At 37.9% G+C, this 27,805-nt stretch overlaps 1 protein-coding gene across 4 annotated transcripts in view; it reads right to left on the bottom strand.

Annotated features, from left to right (window-relative positions):
- ETV1 (ets variant 1) overlaps positions 1–27,805 on the bottom strand; it is a 65,634-nt gene that overhangs the window by 29,362 nt on the left and 8,467 nt on the right. For 2 of the 4 annotated variants that reach the window (XM_010577641.1, XM_010577642.1), the window contains 3 exons: positions 22,882–22,935; positions 2,396–2,525; positions 658–846 (listed from right to left, as the gene is read on the bottom strand). In XM_010577641.1, coding sequence (XP_010575943.1) covers positions 658–846; positions 2,396–2,525; positions 22,882–22,935 — 373 coding nt within the window. The remainder of the gene's footprint in view (positions 1–657; positions 847–2,395; positions 2,526–22,881; positions 22,936–27,805) is intronic. The other 2 variants (XM_010577644.1, XM_010577643.1) reach the window with 2 other exon arrangements.

The raw sequence follows: 27,805 nt of genomic DNA, 5'->3' as shown, positions 1-27,805 counted from the left end.
ACTTAAGGACAGTTTAAGCTTTAATTCTAGTCTCTAGCTCTTGTGGCTTTTACTCAGACTAATGTTATTTAAGCACAGTTTATGTTGGCATCTTTGTTTGTTTGAAATGCTACATTTCAAAAGGGTTTGGAAAAACGATCCACCCTTCGAAAGAATATTCTGAAGCAGTAACACCATGACCACTTATCTCTTAGATAGGTGGACTGCATAGCAAGAGACCAGATATTTATAGCCAGGATCATGCCTGCTAGTGACTTCATTACCTCGTAGGGCTTACTAGCCTCAAGTGAGCCACAGAATCATAGAACAGCCCAAGTTGGAAGGGACTTTGAAAGACCATCTGGTCCAACTTTTCATGGGAAAGGGAGCCTAGAAGAGATTATCTAGCACCCTGTAATCACCCTCACAAGACAGAAGAAGCAGGTCATTAAAACTGTCACTGCAAATAAGAACTCCTACTGAAGTGCACCAAGCTGGGTGCCAGCCTTTCATAAAACACACATATTTCTGACACTCTGAACCTTGCTGGTTTTCACCTTGGTCCCCCTATCCAAAAAGGAATTGTTGTGGGCAGGAAGCCAGGGCTAGCCTATATGAGATTTGCAGCCGCAACTGAAATACCCTCTGCAGGGGTTTCTCACATGTTTTGTGTTTTACCTGTGGTCCATAGGGAAGCTGTTGTCTTGAATGGACTGCGATGGAGGGAGATGAGTAGGGAAAACCCGGTCAGGTTTAGGAGTCTGAGCTGAGTTTGGGGAGGCATGGTGCAGCGGTGACACAGGAGTGCTGGATGGTGTCGGTGGGTTGGAGGGCCTCATTCCCACTTGTGGCTTCTGATCATAGGCACTATCAGTAAGGCAAGGGGAAAGAAGGTCAGGTTATTTTCTCTCGGGAAAAAAAAAAAAAGTAGCATCTACATCCAGAAAAAAAACCCCAAGTGTCACATTTATAAGCTTTTTATTATAGTTACCTTATTAACCAGTTTGGGGCAGAGGAACTCTCTACTTTACATTGTGAAGAGCACAGAAAAAATCATGTTAGAAGCAAGTGGTTCAACACAGTATTTTCTTCTCTGGGGCACAGAAATATATTTTTAAAGGATTCAGTCTTACAGTGACATTCTAACAGGAGGTATACAAAATACATAAAAGTAGAAGCACCTGGACTAGAGCAGGAAGAGCCAGCAGTGCCTGTCAAGACTTTTTTAGAGCTTGCACAAACCACAGTGAGACAGTAAAACAATACAGCTAGAGGGAAGGGATCTGACACAGAAAAACAATGGAATGTTGGCTTAGCTACCCACACTAGGATGTCAGCAGCCTCTCCTGACAGGTTCCCCCCACCCCCAAAATAAAGTACTGGTCCTACAAATACATAGATGCTATTTTCAAAGGTGTCCCAAATCAGGAAAGGACTTGAGCACACTTTTGATCATCCATCCCTCTTTCTAAACAGGAAAAATGCAGACATTAGGTGGATGGTAAACACGAGCTTGCATACCTTCCTATGTCAGGTCCCCTAGCACCCATCAAATCCATAAGTATATGCATTTGATTTTTGAAATCAAAATCACTCCTCTATGACTGGCAAAGGTGCCAGTCTTCCCCCCCCTTAATATCCAAAAAGTTAAATGTAAATGCTTTAAGTGCTAACAGTTTTGGTAGTACATTAAGGAGAATAAAAACTCACAAGCTAGATGAAAGGTTCTAAAATAGACTGAAATGTCAATAGGAAACCCTTCACTGCTGACACTAAAGGAAGGACTAACACATAAGTGCAAACCAAAAGAAAGTCAATAAAGAATGCAGTTGTATCAAGCCCCTCCACCCCCACAAATAAATAAAGGTTTTATTATCTATCCCTATAAAAGAAGACAACTTGTTTTTGAATAGGTAACAAAGACACAGAGCCTAATGAAATGCTATTTTAAATTGTAATCACCCATGAATACACACATATAACATCTGCAAAACTTGTCATATACCTAATGTGTTGCTCAGGCCTGCCAATCTCTTGCCTGTTACACAGATCTCTCTCTCCTAATGTGTGCAATGCATCTTAAAAGTAATTTCAACACAACTTGCAGAAAACAAGACACTCCTTCCTTCTATTTCACACTTGCACCCTGGGTTTTTAAACTCTGGCTATCTCCACGAAGAAGGAATGGAGAATATGCATTTTGATGAAAAACACTGCTTTAAAATGGTTATGTAAGTGTTTGATACAATTGTAAACAACTCCATCAGTGTTCATCAGCTAAATGCATTATCTCATCAGTCTGTTATCTGCTGAAGAGGTAACTTTTATAAAATCTCTATTATGGTTTTATTACTCTTTCGTCAGTTCTCATTTAAATCAGCAGTTCTCACTGCAAACATGCTCCTGATTGCTTTACCTGACATTGTACAGGCACTTTTCCCCATAACTGAACTTGAAAGGTTGCTCTTGACTGCAAGCCGAGCCAAGTTCTGAACATGGGCTATGGGGTTCCTTCTTGATTTTCACAGGGAGACCATGAAAAGCCACTGTAAAGAGAAAGAAAATGTAATTAAAACCCAAGTACAATATTAACAATGAGCTTTCTCAAGTAAGCTAGACACTGATAATTAAACACATGATTAATTAAACCATTGTAATACTAAAAACAATATAGGAAATAAACATTTCAAATATTTCTTCTGGTGTCAACTGAAAAATAGACACCAGAGATCCTTCGCATTGGCTATTAGCACTTTTATTGTTTAATAGAATGATGGCCATGATCCCATCTCATTAGCAGGAAAATAACAGCCCACTTATATTTGGCTTAACTACTGTAAATGTTGTCAAAGGCAAAATACTTCCCAGGCACCAAATGTTTCTAAGTAATATTAGTGATGTAGCTTTTAGCTATAAATGCAATAGTAGTTCACTTCAAAGAGTGCCACACAAATGACTCCAAAATAAATTTCTCATATATCAGCTTCAAGTATATGATCAGTAATCTTTTTGTCCCACAGAATGCATGAAAATTTGCAGTGAAACTTATGAAACTGGATGATTACATGTGCCTTTAGTTATAAGTAACGTCTGAACAAAATACACAAGAAATGGCTTCAGTAATTTTTCTCAGAAATACACAAGACAAAATCCTGGCCTCACCAAAGTCAATAGTAAATGTGATATAGACATAAATTGAGAAAAAAAAATTAATCATACTTTTTTAAAAGGTAAAAAGAACAGAGGGCGTGTGACAGAAATGCAGCATTAATTAGAAGCACAAGTTGGTCTGGATTAAGAAAAAGTCCAAAGGTAAAGACAAGGTTAACCAGCACATTAGTTTAAGCCAGCCAGCTTTCCTTATTTCACAGCCAACCTTAATCAAAATTAAAGCAGAAGAAAATGCAAAGTTCACCTGACCTAGACAAATCTAAAATAAGTGGCTAGAAGGACAAAGGACTAAAAGACAGGTATTTAGCAGCTTGAAAACACACCCTTAAAGGGTTAAATAAAATGAGGTTGTGAATACATTTTTGAATTCTGAGAAGCCTAGAGTTCAGAGATCAATTTTATCACCAATTTGTGATGCTGTGACCAAAACACCGCAGTTTGAACATCACGCTCCAGCCTGACAGACACTTGCGCCTCCGTGGAAATCCACATACATGCAGCAGTCCCTGTTAGAGAACCTCAGTGCAAAATCAGGACATTATTATATAACATCAAGTAGTATCTTGTCCCTTCCCTTGCACCTGAACTTAGGAAAAACAATTTGTTACACAGTATGTATTTTCTGATACTAATGCACCTGCATACACATGCGTATGTTCAGTGGGGAGGTAAATTAAATGCTGTCTTAAGAAGTGAGCATCAGAACCAATAAACTCTGAGTTTTAAGTATCTGTGAGTAAGATCTGGATTCCAGATCTCACCACAGGTTTTCCCACGGTTGGGCAACATTCAGAGAACTCTTTCACAAACGGGTCCTCTCGTACCCTATTACATGACAGTTTGTACTTTTGCCTTTCAGCTGAGACATCTGCAAGATAGCACTATGTTATTTTGTCACATATTTTCACAAAACTCACAAGAATTGTCTCTAAAACTGCTATCCAGCTATTACATTTGGTGGATAATAGTAAATTATCTGGAAAGATTACAAAGGAAAAGCAGACAGCAAAACACGTACACAAATACATATGCACAGCACAGTAACTCAAGAACAGAGATGAAAAGTGGTGAATGTCACAACAAGGAAAGAACTCTTTCTGAATAAAACTGTCTGAACTTGCCCTAAAATAAAAGACCATATGGACTTCTTGAATAAAGATTCTCAATTTAATAATACAGCAAAATGCAGCCCAGTCAGCTTTCCATTGTAATCGCAAAGCAGGCTGACACCCAGTAGTTTGTTTCGGGTTTTTGCTAGTGAACTTTTACTGCTGACTCTCCTTGCATGTCTTGGTCAGATAATGCACATCGCACATTTAATGCATATGATGGGCCCCACAACTCCAGGACAGTGGCTCCGATGAAAAGGTAGGCAATCTCTTTGACTTGAATCAGAAAATTAAAACACAACTGCAATAAGACTCTTTTTTAAAGCCAGTATCACATATTTGCACAAAGGCCACATGCTGCTCTATTTTTTTTTTTTTTTTAATTTTAAATTTGCTACTTCCTCGGAGTTAATCTGTTATGAAAAATTACTTCCCTTATTTATTTTTAAATAACGGGAGTACAGAGACTCCCACACCACAGCCCTGTGCGGAGAACTGGCTGGGTATTTCATCACAGCGCTGAGAGCCTGAACGTCTGCTAACAGGCAGTTTTCCAGCTCACTGGCACAGGCACAAGTGAAAGCAGCACATTCATTTTGTGCAATTTGCTTTACCTTCCCACATGGAGTTGGTGCATGTAAAAGGCTGTTAAGTACTAAATTATTCCTTATCAAATCACCATCATCTGGAGTCATGATCAACACTAATTAAATTACTTTCACTGAACACGGCTCCAGCCTGCTGCCTCGGCTGTGAGGTACATTTTATTTTGCTTACTGTACAGTCCTAGCAAGGTACAGGGCACAGTGCTAGAAGGCATGTGTGCTGTAGTTTTAATTAAAGTTTACCTCACCTTCCTCCCAGCTTTATAAGCTAGGGTAAAGTGTATCAAATCAAGTAGGTTAACGCCTTCATTTCATTTAGGGAAAGCATTACAGTCCAAAGTGATTTTATATTAGATCTTTATCTTAACCACGGCCAGAAAGATAATGTAGCTGTAAAATTTAAAGCCTTCCTCGGGCAGTCCCCTGACACAGTCACCATGCTAAGCTTTATCTGCAACTCCTTAAGTGTACCCTTTTAGAGGCAGAAAGGAAAAAAGATAGCCTGAGAGAAATACTTAGTGCATTTTTGGGGGGCTTTCTTGAAGGCTACTTGACCTTTCAAAGCACATCTTAAGTGTGGCTGAAGATGACAGACTTATTCCAACAATAAAATTTCAAACATTCAAAACAGTTCTTGTATCATCCCTGAAAACCTCCACCCGCCGCTCTTCATTGTAGCATGACACTTATTTTATAGTGCACCTATTAAAAGAGATTTTAAACACACACCGTTTTGCTAAGTTGGATTTTATGTTTTCAATCCGTTTTCTTTTGAGGAGAGCAAGGTTGCTTATTTATACAATCTAATTTTAGTGCAGCGTACCAAGCTACCAACACATCCAAATTAACAAAATGACATTTCAAACAACCAGCTCCTCACCACTTCTTTCTTCCTCACGGCAAATTCATTTTACTTAACCCCAGAACAGAGTCTCAACCCTATTAAAGTAACGGGCACTCTGCCTTAATAACGATCTTATTAAGAAGTGACCAAGGGCCAAGATTTCATCCCGAGTGATTACTTACAGATAACTACCTCCAAACTTGAAAGGCAAATAATCTTACAACGTGTATTTAGATGGATGGCTTCAACACCTCATCTCAACTACTGTGGAAAGTCAGGCTTATCAGTGTCAGAATGGATTCAATCTGCAGACCCTATCTGGAGCTCCTCCGAAGCCAACATGCAGATATAAGGCGAGCAGGACTGCTACCATCTGTAGCAAAGTGATTGAGGTATAATACATTACTGTATGCATATTCTCTGTGCATAAATATATCTATCCATACCTGCAGAGTAAAAGGGCTTGTACGTTATACATAATGTGCTGTTGTACAGACCTAGATTTTACGCAAAACAATAATAATTTCACCACTAAGTAAACTCGCACAGAACATGCAAAAATACAGGGTGAAACCTGCTACCCCTAATTTTTAAATGCTATTCTCCTTTGCTATCTGTCAACAGGCTAATCCCCAAACATTTTGTTCATAGTAACACCCAGTTTAAGATTCCAAACAAAGAACAATTTTATTAAGAACTCTGAAATTAAAGGAGGAATCAGTTTGTCTCAGAGGAGACCGATATATATACTTTCTAGCCTGAGAAACAGGAAATGTATCACCTCTGTACAGATAGAACTGAATCAATTCTTTTGAGAAAGCCACAGAAATGCACTGCATCAAATATAAAAGCAATGGTTTAAAATATTTTTCAATTCAAGAGATGATTATTCAAGATGAAGAAATGAGGAATATTTCAGGTGAAATTGCAAGTCATTTCTCCTTTGAGCAAAAAGTTATTGTATAATTTTCAAACTTGAGATTCCTGCCCAGAACAAAAAATAAAATCTGATTTTATTTTCTGAAGAAGAATTAATTTAAACATATTTTTAAAAGGCACGAAATATTACTGGTAATTCAATGACACTGGCTAACGGCAAGCAATCTTGACTCCACTGACCAAAGAGACAAAGAAGTATTATTATCAACACTTGTACAGCAAGATCATTTACTATATGGTATAAAATCAACTGACAGCAGCAACCTTGCTTGTGCCAGTGAACCCCAATGTCTCGTAAGTAATAGTACATTCATGTGTATTAAGTTCAAGGACTTTGTGTACCTGCAGAGAAAATGAAGTAACCAGGAATTCACAGTAAATAATACCCTAAACATTTCTGCTGCATGTTTCTAAACTGCTTTTAATATTTATGCTCTCAAAGCACCCCCTAAACCCGAATTAGTGAATAAACTCACTCATTTTTATGATCAATTGAGGCGAAACTGTTAATATGCAATGTAAGTTTAGAGAGATTTCTTGAACACATTTGAATAGGGGGGATTTGATTTTCTTAACAGCAAGATGAAAAGACAGAAGGTGTAAAAATATTTAAGTTACTACCACTACAACTCCAGGTGTCAGACTTACTCAGGTGACCCAAGTTAGTACTTGCTAAAATTTCAAAAGCAAGAAGAGAAGGCCCCTGTACTGATAAAGCCAACACTGTCACACTTTAAATCTGTCTCCCAATACACACAGAAATGCAGCAGGCACTTCAGATACATCAGAGTCTCTCCAAGATTCTTTTCCAGTACATTTACCTCTGCCAAGCCCTCCCCTTCCCCCAACACACAAAAATCCATTACTAAAGGGTCTAATCTCAGCTATCAGCACAGAGTGCCTTTTATGGAGCCATTAAACCATTTCTCTTGTTTACAGTGCCTGAAGAAAGATGTGAATTATGTCTGTGACAAAACAGGCGATAACATTTCTAAACTGCTATCAAAATGCAAACTGAAATACACTTAAGGACAGGGACCCTAATTCGTGTTTTTGCAATTTTCCTCACTCACTATAACTTAACAGCACTCACCTGATGATTCAAACAAATTATTTATGCTCTAAGTACAACAGGTAGGCATTTTAATAATAAAAAAATCTACCTTCAATAAACGAACAGTTTATTGAATGGTTCATCAAGGAGGGTAAAGTGCTGGTTACTTCTCAGGTGATAGTAATGACCTAGGTGCTCTTATCAGTAGACTTCAAAAAAAAATCCAAACACAACATTGCGGGTTCCTATGAGGCCTGAAATGCTCTATTTCTGCAACAGTTACTTAGCATTTAAACCATACATTCAGTATAGGTATTTGCATATCTGATGCAATAAGCTACAAAACTAAATACTTTCTATATGACCTTCTAGGTGGGAATGCCAGACTTTATACATATTTTCTGAAGATGTTTCAAAAATGTGTTATTTCACTTATGGAACAATAGCCTTCTGCATTCGGGAGGCTATTTATTGATTATTTCTAGATCACTATGATTTGAGCTACAGACCTTTGTAGATAGCTGCACTCTGAATTTCAACACCCATTTAATAGACATTAAGATGAGAAATTTTACTGGTAATCTTTGGGATGCACAGGAGGAATTAGCTGAAGCATGTACTAGACCCAGCTGACCATTCCTTCATACTCTGGAGGTTTCTGCTGCTGCAGCTGAATGCGGCACACAGCCTACCATACTAACAAAAACTGAAATAAAAACATCATGTTGGAGAGGTGATAGATGAAGAGAGGTAGGAGGATGGAAAGACAGTAAAGGCTGGTAACCAAGTCTTTCCAGCTAAACTGTTCCCAATGATTCTGAATTAAAGCCTACACATACAGACCAGTACAACAGCTGAATTCTGCAAGCATGGATGACTGAGGCAAGATCTGCAGTTGTTTTCACCCTAGGCAATCTCTTGCCCACACGATGGCAAAAAACCCCTTTAGTTTCTGACCACTGCAACAGCTGCAAAGATGAGCAAGACCTGAAGACTGTGGACTGATTTAAAAGTGGCTGAACAGATTACATCTACAGAGACTCCACCAAGTTCTTCAACCATTTGTCTATCAAAGTCACCTCTATCAGATCTTAGCTGAGCTCCAGTCAACTGGATTTCATTTAGGTCCTGCTCTCTGCCAGATATTGGAAGAAGCTGGTGACAAATTGGATATCTGACACACAGATGTGTATCATCACTGTGGTTTCAGAGACTATCCTGGCAGTTTATATAAAAACTAAACATAGACAAGAGACCTGAGCTTTCACTATCTCACAAATTAAAGCTGGTAGAAAAGCGGAGGGAAATAAAAATCCAAGCAATCCCATCAAGTAGTTTTTTTGAAGAAGTGCACGATCTTGGTACTATTCTCCACCTTATGGTTGTATCTAGAAAACTGTAACTTGCTTAAGATGTAGAATTTGGCTCTGAAGACAATCAGCGTCCATCTAGTCCCACTGAGTGGTCACCATTCACCTGAAACAGAATCTGCGTGTGTGTTTGTGTGTGTGCACACAGAGTCAAATGGAAGTAAGCATACCAAACATGCAAGCATGGCTCCGCAATGATACATTACGTATGGTCAAAATACATGTAATACCGCAATAAAGGGCAGTAAGCTTTTTGCTCTTCAAATGCATATATGTAACTGGGGAGGAAATAGGGAAGCAGCGTGCAGAAAAGAGGAACAACATGTAAATATGTAAAAATGCATTCAGCAAAAAGCTAATTCTTTCCTACATGGTGGCCTGGCTCTCAGTCCAGGGAAGGAAATCTGAGGATAGCCGGTATCATGGCGAAAGCTCTGCCACCCCTCGTCTCAGTGCTCTTTCCCAGAAAGTGGAACTTCATGACTGGGCAGTACTTGGCAAACCTGTTAGATATGATTCCATCAATTCAGTCTTCGCCTTGGCTTCAGATCAGATCCTTCCAGCCCCTACCAGCTCCATAGATAGAAACAGCATGGGACCTCATTTTTTGGAAGCTAGTTCTGAACGATGAGCCCAAGCACCAGCTTTCAAAGCCAACTGGCAAGAATAGAATACGTGGGCAAGATGGATCTATTTGAGAACCTTGTTTAACAAAAAGAAAATACCAGCTTTGAAGTAATCTGTCACCTTTACTGGAAAATATGCAACTACAAATGCACTTTAATAACAGTTAGAACTCACTTTGCAAAATGAAGCGAATTGCTTATTTTCTCTTCCAGCCTAAAGCATACAATACTGTGCATGTCAAGTAACGGTCTACTTGAATACAACATTGCACAAATGCTACATAATAGTATAGTCTTTAAAATCCTCAGGGGGTGGGTAGGGATGGGGGGGGGGGGGGAGAATAAAAGACAGGCCAAAATTGTGGGATTTTGTCTTCAAAGTCTACATGGACTGTTCTCAGCTGTCATGGTATGAGAAGAAAAAAATATTGATTTTGAATTTGAATTAGGAAAAGGTAGCAAGCAGGTGAAGATGAACTGCACTGAAAGCTGGGATTTATTCCCGTTTACTACTACGGAGTTTCAAGATAGAAAATAACAGCACGTTTTCATACAACTGATACTGGGACATTCTGGACCTTAAAATCTGCAGTAATGCGTCTGTATTAACAAGCATTGTTTGTTAAAATAACTTAATAACTTTCTCTTGCTTTAGAGTAAGAGAAGTTTTTTCCTTCCTTTTTTTTAAAAGCAAAAAGCATTACACATTAATGACTAAAAGACAAAAAACAAGTATTGATGAAAATCAATTTAAAATTAATTGAATCACCTGTTCATCTCTAGATTATGTTAATTCTACATATCCACCATAATTTTTCCCTATCTTTACTATGATCTGGCATTAACATAAAACCTTTGAGAATAACAGGTGAGGCCAAAAAAAAGGCTGAAGTAGAGAACAGAGACAGGTTCACTGTACCTACAGCACATGAAAGTTGCATCATTACCCATAAAGCAGGTGTATACGAGGGCATTTGTACACGGGCAAAAGTGACCAACAAAATAATCATTATAATGCAGACATATGCCACTTCCTTACAGCGCAGCTTATTTGACTCCTAAACATGATGCTCCTGCCCCTGTTCAGCAAAGAAATTCTTCTAGATGCTTCTTCACAAATGGAAATAAATGTCATCTTCTTGTGTGCAAAGACACTGAAAATTTTTGTCAGTTTAGCTATTTCTGGGCAGCTAAGCTAAGGACCCCCTGCCATGACGGATGCAACCTTCCTGAGATAGAGGGGCTCCCAGCCACTGTGGAAGAGGGGCTTGCACCCATACAGCTTAATAATTGGTTCAATGCTATAAATCCCCATTTTTAGTGCAAGACATCCCTCATTTGCTTGTCTGTGCAGTTGGAATTTCTGAAATACTCATTAGAGTTACTGAGGGTACACCTGCAGCTTTCTGATGCTTGAAGTGCTGAAGGTACCACTGAGATAATTCAGATATTTGTACCCACTTGGCTTCTCATTTAAAAGGACCATGCCGGTTGAAAATTGAAGTCTGCGCATATGTTCAGTATAGCAAAAATTAAAAAGCCCACCCAAAAGGGTAAGCCACCTGGCTGGGGGGTATGGGGGAGTGCTTTCAGTAAATATCAATAAAAGTTAACCTACTCCCTAAACCCAAAGATGGAGCAATTCCAAGGCAAACTTTTCAAGAGGCTGCTAGTAAACACCTTGTTAGGACACTATAGGTCCTTTGGCCTAAATTGACACTTTATTTGGACACCTGCTAACTAGATGAACTGCCACATGGTGTTAGAAGACTGGCTCTCTCTTCTACCCCCAAGCACAGGAATGGTTTGACACGATTTTGGTTAGCAGACCCTGCTTCTCCTCCACCCCCAAAAGATTTCATCTTCTAGTTAAGAATTGTCTAGAAGGTATTTTCATGCAGTGGGAGCTGCAGTTACTGACACAGTTTCTTAGCCTCTGAAAGCACCAGTCTCACAGAAGTGCTGTCATGGGCACTGTTTTATTCTGATTTATGTCCCCTTCATGCAGTGCTCTCCTTTTCCAGACAGTTACCTGTCCGGCTGTATGAGACTCGCCATTGCAGGCAGTCGAGGGGAAAGTGCTGTCAGAGGGGCTCTGCCTCCCAGCAACTACCTCCAGGGCAAAAGTTAACCTGCTGACAAATACCAGGGACACTGGACAACTCTGAGAAGAATACAAGGAAATCTGCAGAACATTGGTGGGAGGGAGAAAGGGAGGATTAAGCCAGGACGAGCAAACTGGCTTGCTTTGATGTCTGAGAAGAGTAGGTGAAGCAGGAGGAAGAGCTCTCCCTCTTCCCCTGCCCCCAAAGTAAACAGAGGCTTAGGGCTCTCTGGAGGAGGAAGCAGTAACCTAATAAAAATTAAACCAGCTGGGTTCTGTAGCAATTCATCTAAAACCCATGGATAGCATAAGATGATTGGGGGGGGGGGGGTCTAAAAAATTTTTAAACCCTCTATACTGGATCTGCAACCTCCAGGACCCCACAGAGAAACAGGGTTGCTCTTCATCTGCATTAGCTTTCAGTGTTAAAATCCTGGCAGGAGATCATGGGCATTTGTTCCTACAGTTACTTATAATGTATGTGGCTCCAAAGGCTCCCAAGCAGGGTGCAAGGAGAGGCAATCCACCTTTAGAGCTCCTGCTAAAAGAGGAAGGTCTTAATGTAAAACGAAGCCTGGAAGAAAACTTAAATTGTATTCCTACCTGGGAATTATCAATAAAGTTAAATGCAAAGAGAAGAGCTGGCCACTAAATCAGGGTCTGTGTGCTTTTCTGAGGACAGGATTTCCATTTGCAGCAATTTCCAAAATTTAATTTAAATTGTAAGAGGTAATGGCTAAGTACTATGTAACTTCCATTACTAAAATATCCAAGCAAGATAATATCCCAGCATTTTACACACACTCAGACACACACACACACGCTAATTAGGTTTTGCAGAAACAGAATTATGAAGAAAACTTTGAAAACTACAACCAGTATTTTTGCCAGAAGTAACAATAAGTTTTAACATAAACCATTTTGTATTTTTTGTATTTATCATTTTAAAGGTATCATCAACTTTACATTTAGGAAAGCATACCCACAGCAGAAAACAAACAGGAACTGCTTCTGCCTTGTTTCCCTCTTACAGAAAAGTTTCAAGTTACATCAATCTAGTTATTTTTTTGTTGTTCTTTTCTGATGTATCCATGCAAAGAGCTAACAGCCAGCTATAGATGAGAAGGCTGCTGATGTTTTACTTGCAGCTGGACAAAATGCGAAAGAAGCTGGATTTAATCTCTGGTTCTGCCATTTGTTGTTCATAACCTAAACTGGTGTCAGAAGGTTGATTATAGTTTGAAGTAGCTCAGTCTTAGGAGCCTACCTTCAGAGATTCATAACCAGTGCATCAGTTTGCTTCCCTATAAAAACAGAAATATCCTCTTAATAAAAGAGCATAATAATAAAAGATTATCCTTAAGGATAATCATGCCTATCTGTCAGTCAGCTACTCAAAAATATGCAAAAGTAAGAGAAGCCAATAAATAATGAAAGGGACTGCACAGTGATCGCTCCCTAGCATGAATTAGACAACTAATTTAAAAGATTATTTACAATTTGTTTTTATTTTAGCAACTCTCAATGATAGGCATTAAAAGAAACAAAATTGCATTTTGAGAACATGATTTTTAATTTGAATTTGCCTTTAACAATAAAAATATGTATACATTCATAAAACAAGTATACACTAACTCAGGGTAACTAATGGGATTTTTGTTTACTTCATTGGAAGAACGAAACTGTCACCACTCTAAATACATGTGTCCTTCATACTTCAACGTTAAATTCTCACAAATGCTCAGCAGTAAGGCAACTCTTAACAGATCTAGTTTATAGTTCATTAAAGCTAGGCTGAAATCTGAATCTTCAGTTCACTACCAAAAACCACTGCAAAAACTGCAGTCTCCAATGGAAAAGGTGAAGGCCATTGAAATAAGTCAACAATAAAACTCAGCTCACAAGTTTTATCACTGATTTAACAGGGAAACAAAGAAGCCATTGTCAGAAGTGGTTATGTCTGGGAACATAGAGTCAGGACTTAAATAAGTAGCCAAAAATTCAAAGACTGTTAGCAAAGTGCTCTTTCTGGAGCCAGTGGAATTTTGACCACTTGCAACCAGGTTCTGGTTCTCAGCACAGACATTTAAGGCTTCTGCCACTACTTCAGGCATTCTTACTGTATACGAGACTCACAACTGAATGTACACTACCCATACACACACTGCACATTTTTTCTGAAGCCAATTGTTCCTGAAGTTGTATGATAATTTTACACACGCATGCAATCAGTAAGACTGACAATTACATGGCATGTATATTTCTTAAATGCATGTATGCATATATATATACACACATGTATATACAGAATATGTGTATATACACACTGAGTATACACTGTGTATATATACACATACACTTATATAAATCCAGCTCCCAAATTCTAATCCCAAGTGCTTGAAACTTTTGGTCTTTACTGAATACTGACACTTTTCAAAGTCTCTTTTGTCTCCATTTATGTTAGTGCTTTGGTCATGTGACATTTTATTTACGGATGGGTTAATAAGGAAACATTGCAGTTGGTTCCAGCATGAAGACAGAGTATTAAAAAAAATTAAACTGTTTATCTTTTTAAAGTATATATTAGAAGCAGAAAGGAAACAACATTTGAGCAAAGAGGATCAAATTAGCAAGACTGGGAATTGTTTTTGCACATGTAATTTTTCAAATGTCCTTGATGACGACTCATAATATATAAATTTAAAGACAAAAACCTGGCCAGTCAGTAACCTTCCTATTCAGTGACTGCAGGACTTGGCAGTAAATGTCACTGCTAAAAAATATTTCACTACATTAACTTACTGGCAACCACATTTGCTGAATAAGTTCATAAACAGCCACGGGGAAAAAAGACAACCAGAAATAAAGCTGCTAATGATTCACTCTTTTCTAACATGCATAATCCTCAGCTTACAGAACAAACAGATACCTAAGAATAAAGATATCCTTTACCAAGACAGTTCACTTCTCTATTCACCTCATCAAGGTCAAACTATAATCCAGGAACGGGTAAGAGTAATGTATAGAAGACAAGGAGAACATGAAGAATAAGTCAAAGGAAAAGAAAGGAATCCTTCTCAGGGAAAAGACTGGAGCACATGCCTTGAAAAAGTAATCAGTTTTCCATTTACCAGCTTAGACTAGGTTTAGAACATTCCTAGAAAAAACACTGATGACTTCTAAAAACTCAAAAAAATTAATAAATATCATCATTTATGCATATTTATCAGCTTATAAATGGCCCCACTGTAATTACTTCCCAGTACTGAAATGCACAGGGACCAAAACAAAAGGACACAGAACCTGAAACAAGGGCTATTTTTCCTGTGTGCTTACAGAGGGCTAGCAATACCGGTCCTACATGACATCAATGTGTCACAGACTCTCCAATGCTTAACTGATGTTTTGAGGACTGTCACTCTCTCCTCCCTTTTTTTCCTGCTATACCATTTGAAAACTTCACAGCAGCCTGTGGGAGAGCCTGACTTCTGTCTTCAGTTGCTGAGGCAGCGAGCAGAAGAAAAAAGACAAAAAAATTATACAGACTGTAAATACATTTTACCTAAAGAAACAGATGAAATAAATACAAGTGGATGGACTCAGCTTGCAGACTGCCTCCTTATTTTACACCATGCCAGACCTTACGGATTTTCAAATCATTATTTAGGCTGCTCTTGGAATACAAACCATATTTTGCAAAAACACTGCATGGAAAGCAGTTTAAGGAGAATAACAGTTTTGTATCAAAATAGAATCACAAAGACCCTTCAATCTGCCTTGTTTGGTTTCTGTGTGAAAATACAGTTGAAACAAATTTCTGCACACTTTGTTTAATACAACTGGAACTGAACAGATGCTGTAATACATACACATACTCCTGATGAAATTAACTAACCAACTATCTGTTTTAAAACAGAAATAACTGTCGTGTTAAAAAAACACTGCCGTCACTATAAGTTACAATGTGAGGCTCGCCTGTATTTCCACAGATGGGATCCTCACAGATTCCTTATGGGGAAGGGAGGAGGGGAAGCTTCCTCAGAGGGGAAATAGAAAGTTTTTTCAAAACTGAAAATTCAACATTTTGAATAAAATATGTTTAATGTTTTTGTTTTTATGTAAACAGACCTTAGGAAGTGATCTGACAGCCTTAAGAAATTACCATTTGAAAGAAAAAAGGTCTACATGCTTCATCTTTGATCTATGAGACAGATTTATCACAGGACAGGATGACTGAAGTTTATTCATTAGCTGATAACCTCCACATGCAACCCAAGCCTTTAATCTGCAATAAAACAGCAAATGAGGATGGGGCTCTGAGGAAAGGAAACTAAGTCAGCTTGGCTGAGCAGGGACATGCCAGTGGAAGGCCAGGGGGGAGACAGGGACAAAACCCCACCAGACGAGCCTTGTCCAGCTGCTTGGGCTCCTCCATGCCCCTGAGAGCTGGAGACCATCACAGTGGCCCCATGCAGTTAAACCACATCTGCATAATGTGGCTGCTGTCTCTGCTGGGATGCCCAGAGGTACCTTTTCGTTAGCAATAAAATTCACATCACGGCATGCAGGGCACTCTGAAAGGAATAGCTTCCACTTCAAAAGTTTTAAAAATCAAAAGCTATGAACTCAATAGAGTCTTGTCATTTGATTCACAGTGCTATTGCCACCATCAGTATTTACACAGTCTGTAAGCCACTACCACTACTACAGTCCAGGAGAACCTAAAGTCCTTGCACCTTCAAAGCTGTAAATTTAGAATTAAAATACAAACAGAAAAGCAAATAAACAGAAACTGCTTATAAAAATCAAAGCAAACCCACAAATTCTCTACTATTAAGATCACAAGTTAAAGGCATTACAGTCGACAGTCTGCCTCTTGGTAAAACTTCTTCAAGAATTAAATCTTGCAGTTATGGAAAAGGTCGTGACTATGGCAGATTTAAATATTTCCAAAAATCCTCTAGAGGAAGAAGGCGGAAAAAAATCCATAGTTGCACAGGCTAATGCCCAGCGATGAACCACAAAATGAGCCCACAAAGTTCTTTGAAAGACACCAATTCCTAATTTCTTTTGAATGAGAATTTTAAAAAAGAAAAAAAAAAGGAAAAAAGAAAGTTAACAGCTGGTAACAGTTTCAGTCCTGCTTTAAACAAAGGAAGCAAGTGCTCAGGGACACAATGAAAGAAGTGAGGCTATCTAAGGCAACTACGAAGGGAGATAAGGTGGTCAGCATCGACTCCTCAGTCTGACCTCTCCAGCTCTTACAACAGCAATTGCATTGGACTCTCTTTGTAAAATGCTTTTGAGATCTCTAGATAAGTGATCATTAAGAAAGCTGTATATCTCACAGCAGTGATACATGCATTTCTGTACCTACTTCAAACAGAGAAACAAAGATGTTAAGCAACATGCCCAAGGTCATGCAAACCTAAGAGCAGAAACAAACCACAGCCCTGACTCTCACAGCCTTTTAGAAAGAATCTATCACAGTCGGGCATGCACTAAAATAAATAAGTAAATGTCTCTGTATTTGACAACGTCTGACCTATGAAAGGAAGTAGTTTCAAGACAAGTGGCAAGAAACAAAACACAGCTGCAGCAGAAAGCCCTACCAGGGAACAGCTAAGCACCAAGAATAACTAGCACCACCTTGTAGGGTATTCGTCGGGCTGCCTGCTGCAGTACCACACTTGCGGAGCTACGCTTAAAGAAAAAGTGATTCAAGGCACACACACTAACAAAAAAAAAGGAAATTTGTAAAAAAAACCCTGAAAACACGCTGGTGTGTGCAACTTGCCACACACAGAAAACCAAAACACTACCAACTGCAATTTCTAGGACATTGTGCACTACCAAGACATGACTACCAGCTGCCTATGTAGTGAATCATCACGTTAAAAAATGTTGTCATTTTTTTCAGTCCACTAAAATTTTTTCTAGAAGCTGCAAAATTAAACTATTCTGCATCATAAACAAAATCAAACCCAGTAAACAGATCTCCTTTTGACTGCAGTAGGCCCATCAGAACTCACACTATTCTGGTGTTTCCTACTTTGTTTTAATTGTGTGGCTTTTTTTTTCTCCAATATATGTCAAAATAAGTAAAAATTAGCCCCTACTACTTTCTCACCAGCTCTTGCTATACTAAAGCAAACAGGAAATGCTCTTCTAGTTCTGAAATTTGCTTTTGAAATTAAAGTCACAGAAAGAAAGAAAAAGAAAATAAAACAAACAGAGCATTTTTCACCTGATAGTGACAAAAAAAAATAAACAGGATTTTATATGCTACAAACATGTAAATAAATATTAAAGCTTTTCCACATTTAAACTGCATTTGGAATATCTTAAGCCATTAGTTAAAATGACAGAAGAATACAGCTACCTGAAGCCTATGTAAAGAATCTCTCTTTAACAGGCTTTTAAAGATTGCAAGCCAGAGCATCTAAAAAGCACATCCCTGAATAATTTAAGGCTCCTGGCATCTACGTTGAAAGAGCTCCTTTTCTAAACCTGGAGGAAAAATAACAGAGGTAAGAGAAAGAATAAAGGTCATGAAAGATCAGCGACAAAATCACTACTAAAAAAGTATTTTTCCTACCTTAAAGTTTAATCAGACATGGAGGAGCAGGGATTTTATAGCCAGCCCTTCCCATTTACTGTCAACAGCTGTGGTCTAACATTAACATTTACCCCTTGGCAGTGTTAAGTTAAGGCTGCGATGGTCAGGGAAACAATACAGGAATAAAATGAAAGAGAAGGAAGGAAACCGATCAAGAAGGTGAAGCACAGCACAAATCCTCATTAGCTGAAATTCAATAACAGATAAAAAGCAAAAAGCTAGTGTTTATCGTGAGTTTTAAATGAGTAACCTACATTTTAGGGCAAAAGAATAAAGAGAGAAAAAAAAACAAAACTCTGGAAGAACAGACCAATGTAAATACATACTATTAAAATAAACCAAAACACAATCATGCTATTAAGACACCAGGCAATCTGGTTTGGGGCAGAGTAATACCCATTTATAGCCAATTGTATCAAGGTCAAATTACAAATCAGTGTACTGTTGACAATATCAACTTTTCTCTGCCAACTACATCCTTTAAACATCAGCAAATCCTACCTACTTCCTCTTGTGTCTGTCATAGAAACCATCCAAACAATGGGAGCAAGCAATCTTCACCTCAACACCTATTGACTTCAAGCAAACTGAACGCTTTATTCATTTTTACCCCTAGATTGTTACATCCTTGCTGTTCTACAGTATCTGAAAGCCTTGCTACCGATTACAAGCAGTTCAGGATCTGGCTCCTCCTCAGTATATGAAAATGGACTTGAAACAATAGGAAACCTTATCTGAGGAAGTTAACACGGGCCACCCTTCTCAACACATGAATACTGACTTTATACGGACAGAATAACAGCTTAACTAAGTCTTATGAATTAGGTAAGAATTTGGAAGAAGTGTCACATACGGAATCCTGATTTAAAATAAGAAGCATTCACCTTCTTGGAGAAACAGATTTTGCATACTTTACACAACTTTTCATGTGATTGCTAAAAGAACAGTCATGAGGAAGCCACTTGAATATATAGCAAGCAGGTCAGCTGAAGTGTAGAAGCAGATTCAGAATGGCACAAAACCAACCTGCCCAACAGAGAATTTCCAAGTAAATGCCTGTAAAAGTGATTCCTCCCTCTTTTTGTGGAATTTTTATTTCTTACAAGAATGGAAATGAAAAAGTAAGAAAATGAGACCATTTAATATGCAATTGTGATATTTTTCCAGTATAATTGCAAGCCGAAAAAAATCTTTTGATACACATTTTCCCCCCCTTAGAACTCAAGAATTTCAGCTGCTGCAGAAAGCAGAAGGCTATGAGAAACTAAACTGTGATTTGTTTTTCAAGTTTCATCTGAACAGGCTAGTTGTTATCTACTCTTCATTCTGCTCACTCTGAACTAAACTACAATAAGGTTCTCTGTGATAGCTATTCAAAGTTAATAAAATATTTAATAAAAAAGTAATACAAGATGGACAAGATGGGGCTTTGGACTCTGTGACAAAAATTGAAAGCTTTCGAAGTGCAGACATTTTTAAGATTATTATGGTAGGAAGGATCTCTTTCCGAAAGACATAATGGAGTAAAAAAATTAAACTTTAAACAGGTAAACTGAAGTTTAAAGCATTAAGGGGAAGCTTGACATGCTAGATCCTTAGCTAGTAGAAATATACGTAATTTCAGTAACGTCAATAAGATCACATGAAGTTATGCTAGCTGTTGATCTCACTCACAGTATCTAAAGCCCACACCTAACTATAAATATATATATTGTTTGCTTTTTGAAAACTGAAGTTTAATAGCAACTCATAATTGAAATATTCATGGTCCCAAGCTAGCTTTGAAGTTAAATCCCTAAGAGGATAAAGTGGACTGTATATCTAATCTAAACTAAATGTTTCCCTTAGTTACTAATACCAGTGCAGTTTCACTAGTTAAAATCATTATTACAGAAAAGAAACGCAAAACTCATGGCACTTTAAGGGGCATTTAATCCCACTCAGCACTAGGACACAGCACATGGTCTTGGCAGTATCAGTTCCCCCGCTACCTTCCACATCTTTGCTTCAAGAGTTGACTAAGGTGGTGATTTCTAGGCAAGAAAGTTTAAACCATAGCCTTCCAGCACTGTTACCGAAGTTTCTTACAACTCCTGTCAGTGTTACAAGTTTCAAGACCATAAATCTACCTCTGGTTTAAAGCCCAATTCTCAAGCATTGAAGCTAGAAATAAAATGTCACTAATTTTTGTACCTGGAGTGCAGACTGTAACTGTTTCAGTGGAGTACTTCAGTTTTCTTTACATATTCGGCATATCACACACACACACCCCTACCTATATACAACTCCATAAATGAAATTTGTACAGCAAACTACAGTTTGGTTGCCTCTGAACTAAAGTGGCTGTGACCTCCTTCACTGGTTTACACTTCTGTCCTTCACCATTTTTGGCTCAATTAAGTGTATTAAACGCTGAACCTATGAAAGCTTGCCCATCCTCTCCCATGTTTTAAAAAAATAAAAATAATTAAAAAAAAAAAAGGCCAAGTGCCAAGTGCTGCTGCCAGTAAGAGGGTGAGTACTGTACAGACTTATAGATTATATATAGTAAGTCATTATAACAGAGTTTGAAGGCAGGTTTAGATCCTAGAGAAAACAGTCCCAGTTGTGCTACTTTTGCAGTATTTAATTTCCCCATAGCTTTGGTTATGTTGATCTCCATTCCTGTTTTGCAGAGCCCACAGCTACATACATTATATCCAAGTATATGTCTGAAACTCCATAACCTTTGCCAGAGTAACTCTCCAGGAAGCTCTCCTGACCTTTACTTAAGATAAAGAAACCAACTGAAATGAAGAAATAAATGTTCCTTTGATAATACTGTGTAAGCTGTGGCTAAGGAACTTTGAAATACAACAGCATTAATAAAATAGCCATATTAGGAGAACTTCTTTATCACCAAAAGCAGTGACCAGCTTCAATGGGGCTTTTCATTCACAGTTCACAAATTATTTTCCAAGAATCACTGCCTTGTTGTGTAATGGTAATTGTGGGTTAACAGAAGCCCTAACTGAACTTTGTACTCTTACAAAAAGGATGTATGCATACATGCCCGTATTTGGACACAGCTCCATATGTAGGGTAACGAATCTGATTTTCAACTTACAGAATAGTTTTGGCTTTCATATTGTGATGTAATAAAAAACAAGTATTTGAAGCCAGAGGTAAAAAAGAAAAAAAAACCTGTTACAAAGGACAACTTTAAAAGTGACCATGACTGTTGGTTGGTATATATACAGGAACTTCTAGAGAAAAACAAAAATAAATTGTTGCTGTGCAGGTCTACTATGAGAGTCCGGGGGACGAAAAAAACTTCCCCCCCTCCAAAAAATGTTATGAATACTCTCAATAAATTCTTGTTCAACAGTTTCTAAATAACTGGAAAAAACCGTCTAAAATATTTATAAGAAAACTCAACAAGTGTGAATTTGGTTTTTGGGTTAAAGACTATTTTAATGCAATTCTTCCTAATCTCTCTAATTTTAATCTGAACATTTCAGTACATGAATGCTGTATTTAACAGCTGTCTGGTTTAGTGAACTGCAGTAATTCATTCTGATAGGATAAATTATTTAAGTTATTTAGCAAAATGGAAAAGCTACCATGCGCTCTGCTGCAATCAGCAGACAGTTTCGAAGAAACCTCTGATGATGGAGAGACGCCTTGCCACGAGGAAGAAAGATGCATAAAGAAGCTGCAAGAAGTCTGTGACTTTGTTAGATAATGCTTCTCATGTCATTTCTTTACTACGCCGTTGCAACCACCCAAAACCACAGAACAGCAGGTACAGTGAAGGGGAGCCAGCATTTAACAGAATAGTAGCACTTTAGCAGGTAAAGGCAAGATTTGAGGAGTACAGGCTAAAAAAAAAATAAGTTTGGGCCCATGTTAAGTAAAGTAGCAAACAATGCAAAGCATCCAGCTTAACTCCTGCTTCCTCCCATTAATTCAAAGGGAAATTTTGTTTGAGCAACATAATACCACATGCTAAGACAACTTAAAATGTTTCAGCAGTGGCTGTATTTGATTGATTATGTGGATAATTTTATTTATTTATTTATACACAAAACATACTGAGCAGCCCAATTTCTGCTCAGCAGAGCTGTCTCCTATGTTGCGCAGAGTCTGATCCATACTGGCTCAACACACTCCTCTCCTCGCTCTACAGACAGAGAAACTCCCTCCACCTCCACAATGTTTTTCCTTGCCTCCCTGGGGCTAGAGGGTGGGAATTACAGGAGAGGGACCCCAGCTAAAGGTTATACCTTCAGCCCAAACCACTTCTTTTGGCTGCACATCAGAATGCCACTTGCTTTATCTATTCATCGCACTGATGTCACCGACCAGCAAAAGGAGCTATCACATGATGGCAGATGACACAATAAATAACAAATATGAAGACCCAAATATAAATATACAAATACGTATTTTTAAGAAAGTGATGATTCATACTATACTTACAACTTTCAGCCTGATAGTCTGGCACAAACTGCTCGTCATTGTCAGGTACCTGAGCTGAAGAAAGGAAAACAAAAACAAAAAACAAACAAACAAAAAACAAAAACAAGGAAAGCATTAAAAGAAGCCGTTAAAGCATAAATAAAGACTCTTGTGCTTAATTTGAAGCACAGCCAAGATTAAAACTAGGTGTTTTTTTCTCATTGTTGAGTATGAAAGTCAGGCAAGCGCATCATTTTAATATCCGATAAACCCTGGAGTGAAGTTGTGCGGTGCAGTGCGAGTCCAGAGCAGCCCCCGTACAGAGCAATGGGGATGGGAGGACGTGAAGGCTGACACTGGCACTGGCCCTGCCTCACTCTCTTCATGAGGGTCTGGACCTACCATGCCCCTGGTAAAACCCATCAGTGCTCATTTTCAAAGTATCTGCACAGAAAGTCTGCATAAAACCAAATCCTACTGTTTAACACTTAGGCATCTTTAACCCCAACCTACCACACCTTCGGCTTACTTAAAAGCAATTCTGATTTTTCATGGCAGTTAGCCAACATAGTGGAGGGGGTTGTTATTGTTTTAAGTACTCAAAAAGAACTATTTTACTAGACCACAGAGTTCCTGGTTCAATGACAACATTTCAGACATCAAAAAAATAAAAGATTTACTTAAAGCAAGAATCATTATTAACATCCTTTCACCCTGTGTAAAATCATCTTTGCTTTTAGGAAACTTTCATCACAAACCTGCGCTATAAAATACAATCATTTCACGGTCTGCTGATACATAATTTTGCATCTGTGGTACCACAATTCCTTTTCATTGTATATCTAAGATATTAGCCATCTCTCATACTGTGTTGTAAACTCATTTAAACCATTTAAGCTGAAATACCACTGAATGTATATTATAGCTGATACATTCGAGTAACTGCAGAATATTACGCTGAGGAGCAGCATCCTTGGAGCACGACTGGTTCTGGGTACGTGCCGAGAGATATCCAGCTTATTAAACTTTGTCATCTTTTCCTCAACACACGCTAACTGGAATCATCACAGCAAACCTACATAGAATTGTCTGTTTGAAAATATTTTCATTTGCACGGTTCTTGTCTAAAGACAAGCAAGTAATTCATATGATCTTAATTAAAAGTTAACATCTGCCATGATCTGGTTACCCAACAAGGTTTGAGAGGTAAATACTGGTTATATAACCATTTATCAAAACTGTGACTACCAAACCATTAAATACGTTAAATAATAAAATATAACTTTAATGCCCTTCGGAACACTTCCTAGTTTAGGAAGCATATGTTTCCCTTTATATATGTGCAATTGCTACCAGTTTTGACATCATTTGTTTGAATTAAAAATACATATTTAATTATAGTTACTCACAATTATTTTGAATGTGCACTACAGTACTCTTCATGGACCAGATCTCCACTCCTTACACAGGAAATATTTCTAATTATTTAACTGGGAGCTTTTTTCCCTGGGTAAAGAGTTCAGAATCAGGCTCATCATACCAAAAAATTATTTGCTCTTGGTTTTAAAATAAATGTTTAAAGTCCTACTGTCTTAATTGCAGCAATACCTCTCAAGAACAAATGACCTTGGGAAATCTGCAAACACAGATTTGAAAAAAAGTGTGAGTAAGATAAATACACAAAGTGTAATTAGCATTACTCTGAAAAAAAGCATCGCTATTGTTGCTTTGTTGTTTGGGTTTTTCAATTAGAAAAAAAAATTACAGTAACCTATCCTTTTAGAAGAAACCAGGACCTCTGAGGACATTAGCTCCTCAAGTTTGAAGCTGTATAAAACACATGTTTTACGAACCCAAATATTCCCAGTATTTTTGATGCATTAAATTCCTCTTTCCTCCAGAGAAACCACAGGACTTTTACCAAAAATGAACTCAAGGGACAACATGAGCCCAAATACTAACACTCTGCAATTTCTGACATTTCACGCAATTCACCGCATGCGAATGTTAGGCATTTTCCTTACAAAAATGCCAAATATTTGACTGTCACAGAAGAATCCAATTATGAAATCAAGGTCTCCTGCTTAAAAATCAGTTCCTAAGGATATCTTACATTTCCAATTGTTTTTGAAGGGTTTGTGAGTACATTCAGAGTTAAAGTAATTGTATCAAGTAATTTCTTGTTTACAGAAGACACATCCCACACATTTCTCTTAAGCCAGCTATTATTTTCAAATGCAGCAAGGAGGCTAGTATGACTCTAATTTTTTTATACACACACACACATGCATTTTATATATACATATATATATATGTTAATTTGTGAATCTGGGATATGTGAAAAAAGCTAAAAGAAAACAAAAATCCTCCTGTTAAAATCAGGAGGCTACATTTAGTGATTGCAGAACTGGAACAGCAATCTTACACAACTTTTTAGAGCGTACTCTGCACACTGGCCTGCTCTACCGGTGCTTTATTCAGGTTTTATCAGTTTAACTTGACTTACTCCAGAACAAATCTGTGGTAGAGATTTATGTATATATCAATAAATAAAGCCCTTCTTTTCCCAGCCAAAGAGTAAGAAAAAATAAAATACATCTGGTTGAACTGTCACGGAAAACCAGTATATTACTTTAGAGATACTGTCATTACCCCTGATTTCGTCTGGAGTAAACAAGAAAAATGTACTTAATTCACGGATCCCCAAAATTTATAAAGGTTTATTTAATAAAGATCAAAGCACATCACTTCATCAGTACTCTAGAAATAGGTAGAGACTAGGCTGTCAAAATGTATTTTAAATACAATATTGACATAGCCTTAAAAGCCTCTGTAGGAAAAGGAATACAGCAAGTTAATAAGTGTTTAAAACCTTGCCAAATATAAACAAAACAAATAACAACATCCAAAACGTTCAACCCAGGAACATGCATTTCCTACTGGAATCTAATTTTAGTAGCATCAGTACCTTAGAAACGAGCCCACAAGCCTATACAAAGAAATTAAAAGGACCTGCTAACTGTTGGAAATGAGAACTTAAATTATTCCTTCATTTAATCTGATATAATTTTTAAACTAGCAGAACTGAAACTCACACATGATCATACTGCAGAAATGCAAGCAACCATCATCAGCCCAGTCCATGCTGGTGGACCTCTTCCACCAGCATCTTGCCGTGAGAGGGCAAATCATTGCGATACATCATCCCATTACTCAAAGGGATGAGGGCTTTTGTACCTTGAGTTTGGATAATTACGGGCAGACTTTGTAGCAAATTAAACAGGCAGATAAAGACACTTCAACCTGAATGTCCAAAAGGAAAATGCAACTCGCAGTGTTGCAACTGTCTGCACATTTATATATGTATGCCGTTCATTTCCTCTTTTCTTTTATTCACAAATACTGCAATTCAGCAAGGCTGCCATAAAATCTTCATTGGTCTTCTGTTAACATACTCAACACAAGACACAATGCATAAATCACCAAAACTTTTTTTTTTCCCTTTGCCAGTCAGAGGAAAATTGAAAAAGATATCTGAAATGATCATCTAACTGAATATTTCCCTGAGCTACTTAATTATGGGGGTTTGAGAAGGCAAGTATATTCCAAAAGACTAATAAAAGGTTTTGAAGGATATTAAGCACGTGGCTTTTACTGCTAATAGCAGAAGCAGCTACATTAGTTCATTCCACATTCAGAGCCATCAAGTCTCAGACTCCTGAAGCAGACAACATCTGCAGCATGAACTATGCAGCTCAGCCTAGATTATTACCAAAAGTTTTCTTTTTCTTCTGATTATAGCTATAATGTCTCAAGAGGCTTTGGGAAGTGTACAGAAATGTTAATGATGATCTTGAGGATGTTATCAGTTTAGATTTTAGCTTCACTACCTACTGAGTTAAAATCAGTTTGCCAAAAGCAAACATTCACAGCACAAAAATACTTAATACTTGTTTGTAGTTTTTAGAGCTTTAAAAAGCCTTTGAAAAGCTGAACTGACAGCTCATTTTGCAAAGGGAAAGCAATCTGGGGAAAAAAAAAAAGTTTAAAACTAGGGCCTGTTAGCTTGCTTTCATCACAAGTAAACAAAAATAAAAAGTCTCCATTAACAACCGTCCAGGACAAAAGGAGTTAATATTTAATTAAAACCAGCTCTATCCACTGTAACAATGACCTGGAGCCAAACAAGGCAGAAGATGTATGAGTCATTCTTTCTGCCAGTGAATGAGACAGCTGATCTCCGAAGCAATTCCTCAAGACAAGCAGTCAGAACTGGAGTTCTGCCTCCATTCACAAAAACACAGTCCAGCATGAACCATGTGGCCCCAACCACAAGCTTTTCATGTCACACCCTTCCAGAAAGCTACAGCAAAGTAAACTTGAACTTTAGGCATAAACACACTGATTTCACTGCTTTGTCTCAAGATGCAGCACAGACCTGCTAAGGAACATTACTTAATAAATGAAAAGTTAAGCGAACTATAAAGGGCTTAAATTTAACTCTTCCTTCTCCCAATCACGAACTGCTTCCACAAGCTCAGCTGCACTCCAGGGAAAGGTGTTCCTGTTAAAAAACGGAAACTTTCCAGAAAAACAAGAAGCTGCAAACCTCCTCGCTTCACTTAAAACTTTATTTTGGGTAGCAGAACACTTCCTGCGGTACTGTGTTCTCTGACCTCACACTTCACTTTTAGAGCTAAGAGCAATTTGTTTTAAAATATCAATCATCTATTCAAAGTGGCAAAAGAAATTGAAATTGACAGGATATTATATATGAACAGTAACATTTTGGCTTCAGCTAAAATAAGACTTCAAACCTCAACAGGAATGAGTCTATTGAGTTTTCTTTGATTCATTGTCACTTCAGAATATCTTTTAAGATTGGATAAATTGTGTATTCCTATAAAGAGCTGGGGGGGGGGGGGGGGGTGTGGGGTTTTTTTTT

Source organism: Haliaeetus leucocephalus, unplaced genomic scaffold (genome assembly GCF_000737465.1).
Source record: "Haliaeetus leucocephalus isolate CR32 unplaced genomic scaffold, Haliaeetus_leucocephalus-4.0 Scaffold566, whole genome shotgun sequence".
Lineage (NCBI taxonomy): Eukaryota > Metazoa > Chordata > Aves > Accipitriformes > Accipitridae > Haliaeetus > Haliaeetus leucocephalus.
The sequence above is the reverse complement of the archived record's forward strand: the minus strand, read 5'-3'. Positions and strand labels throughout refer to the sequence as shown.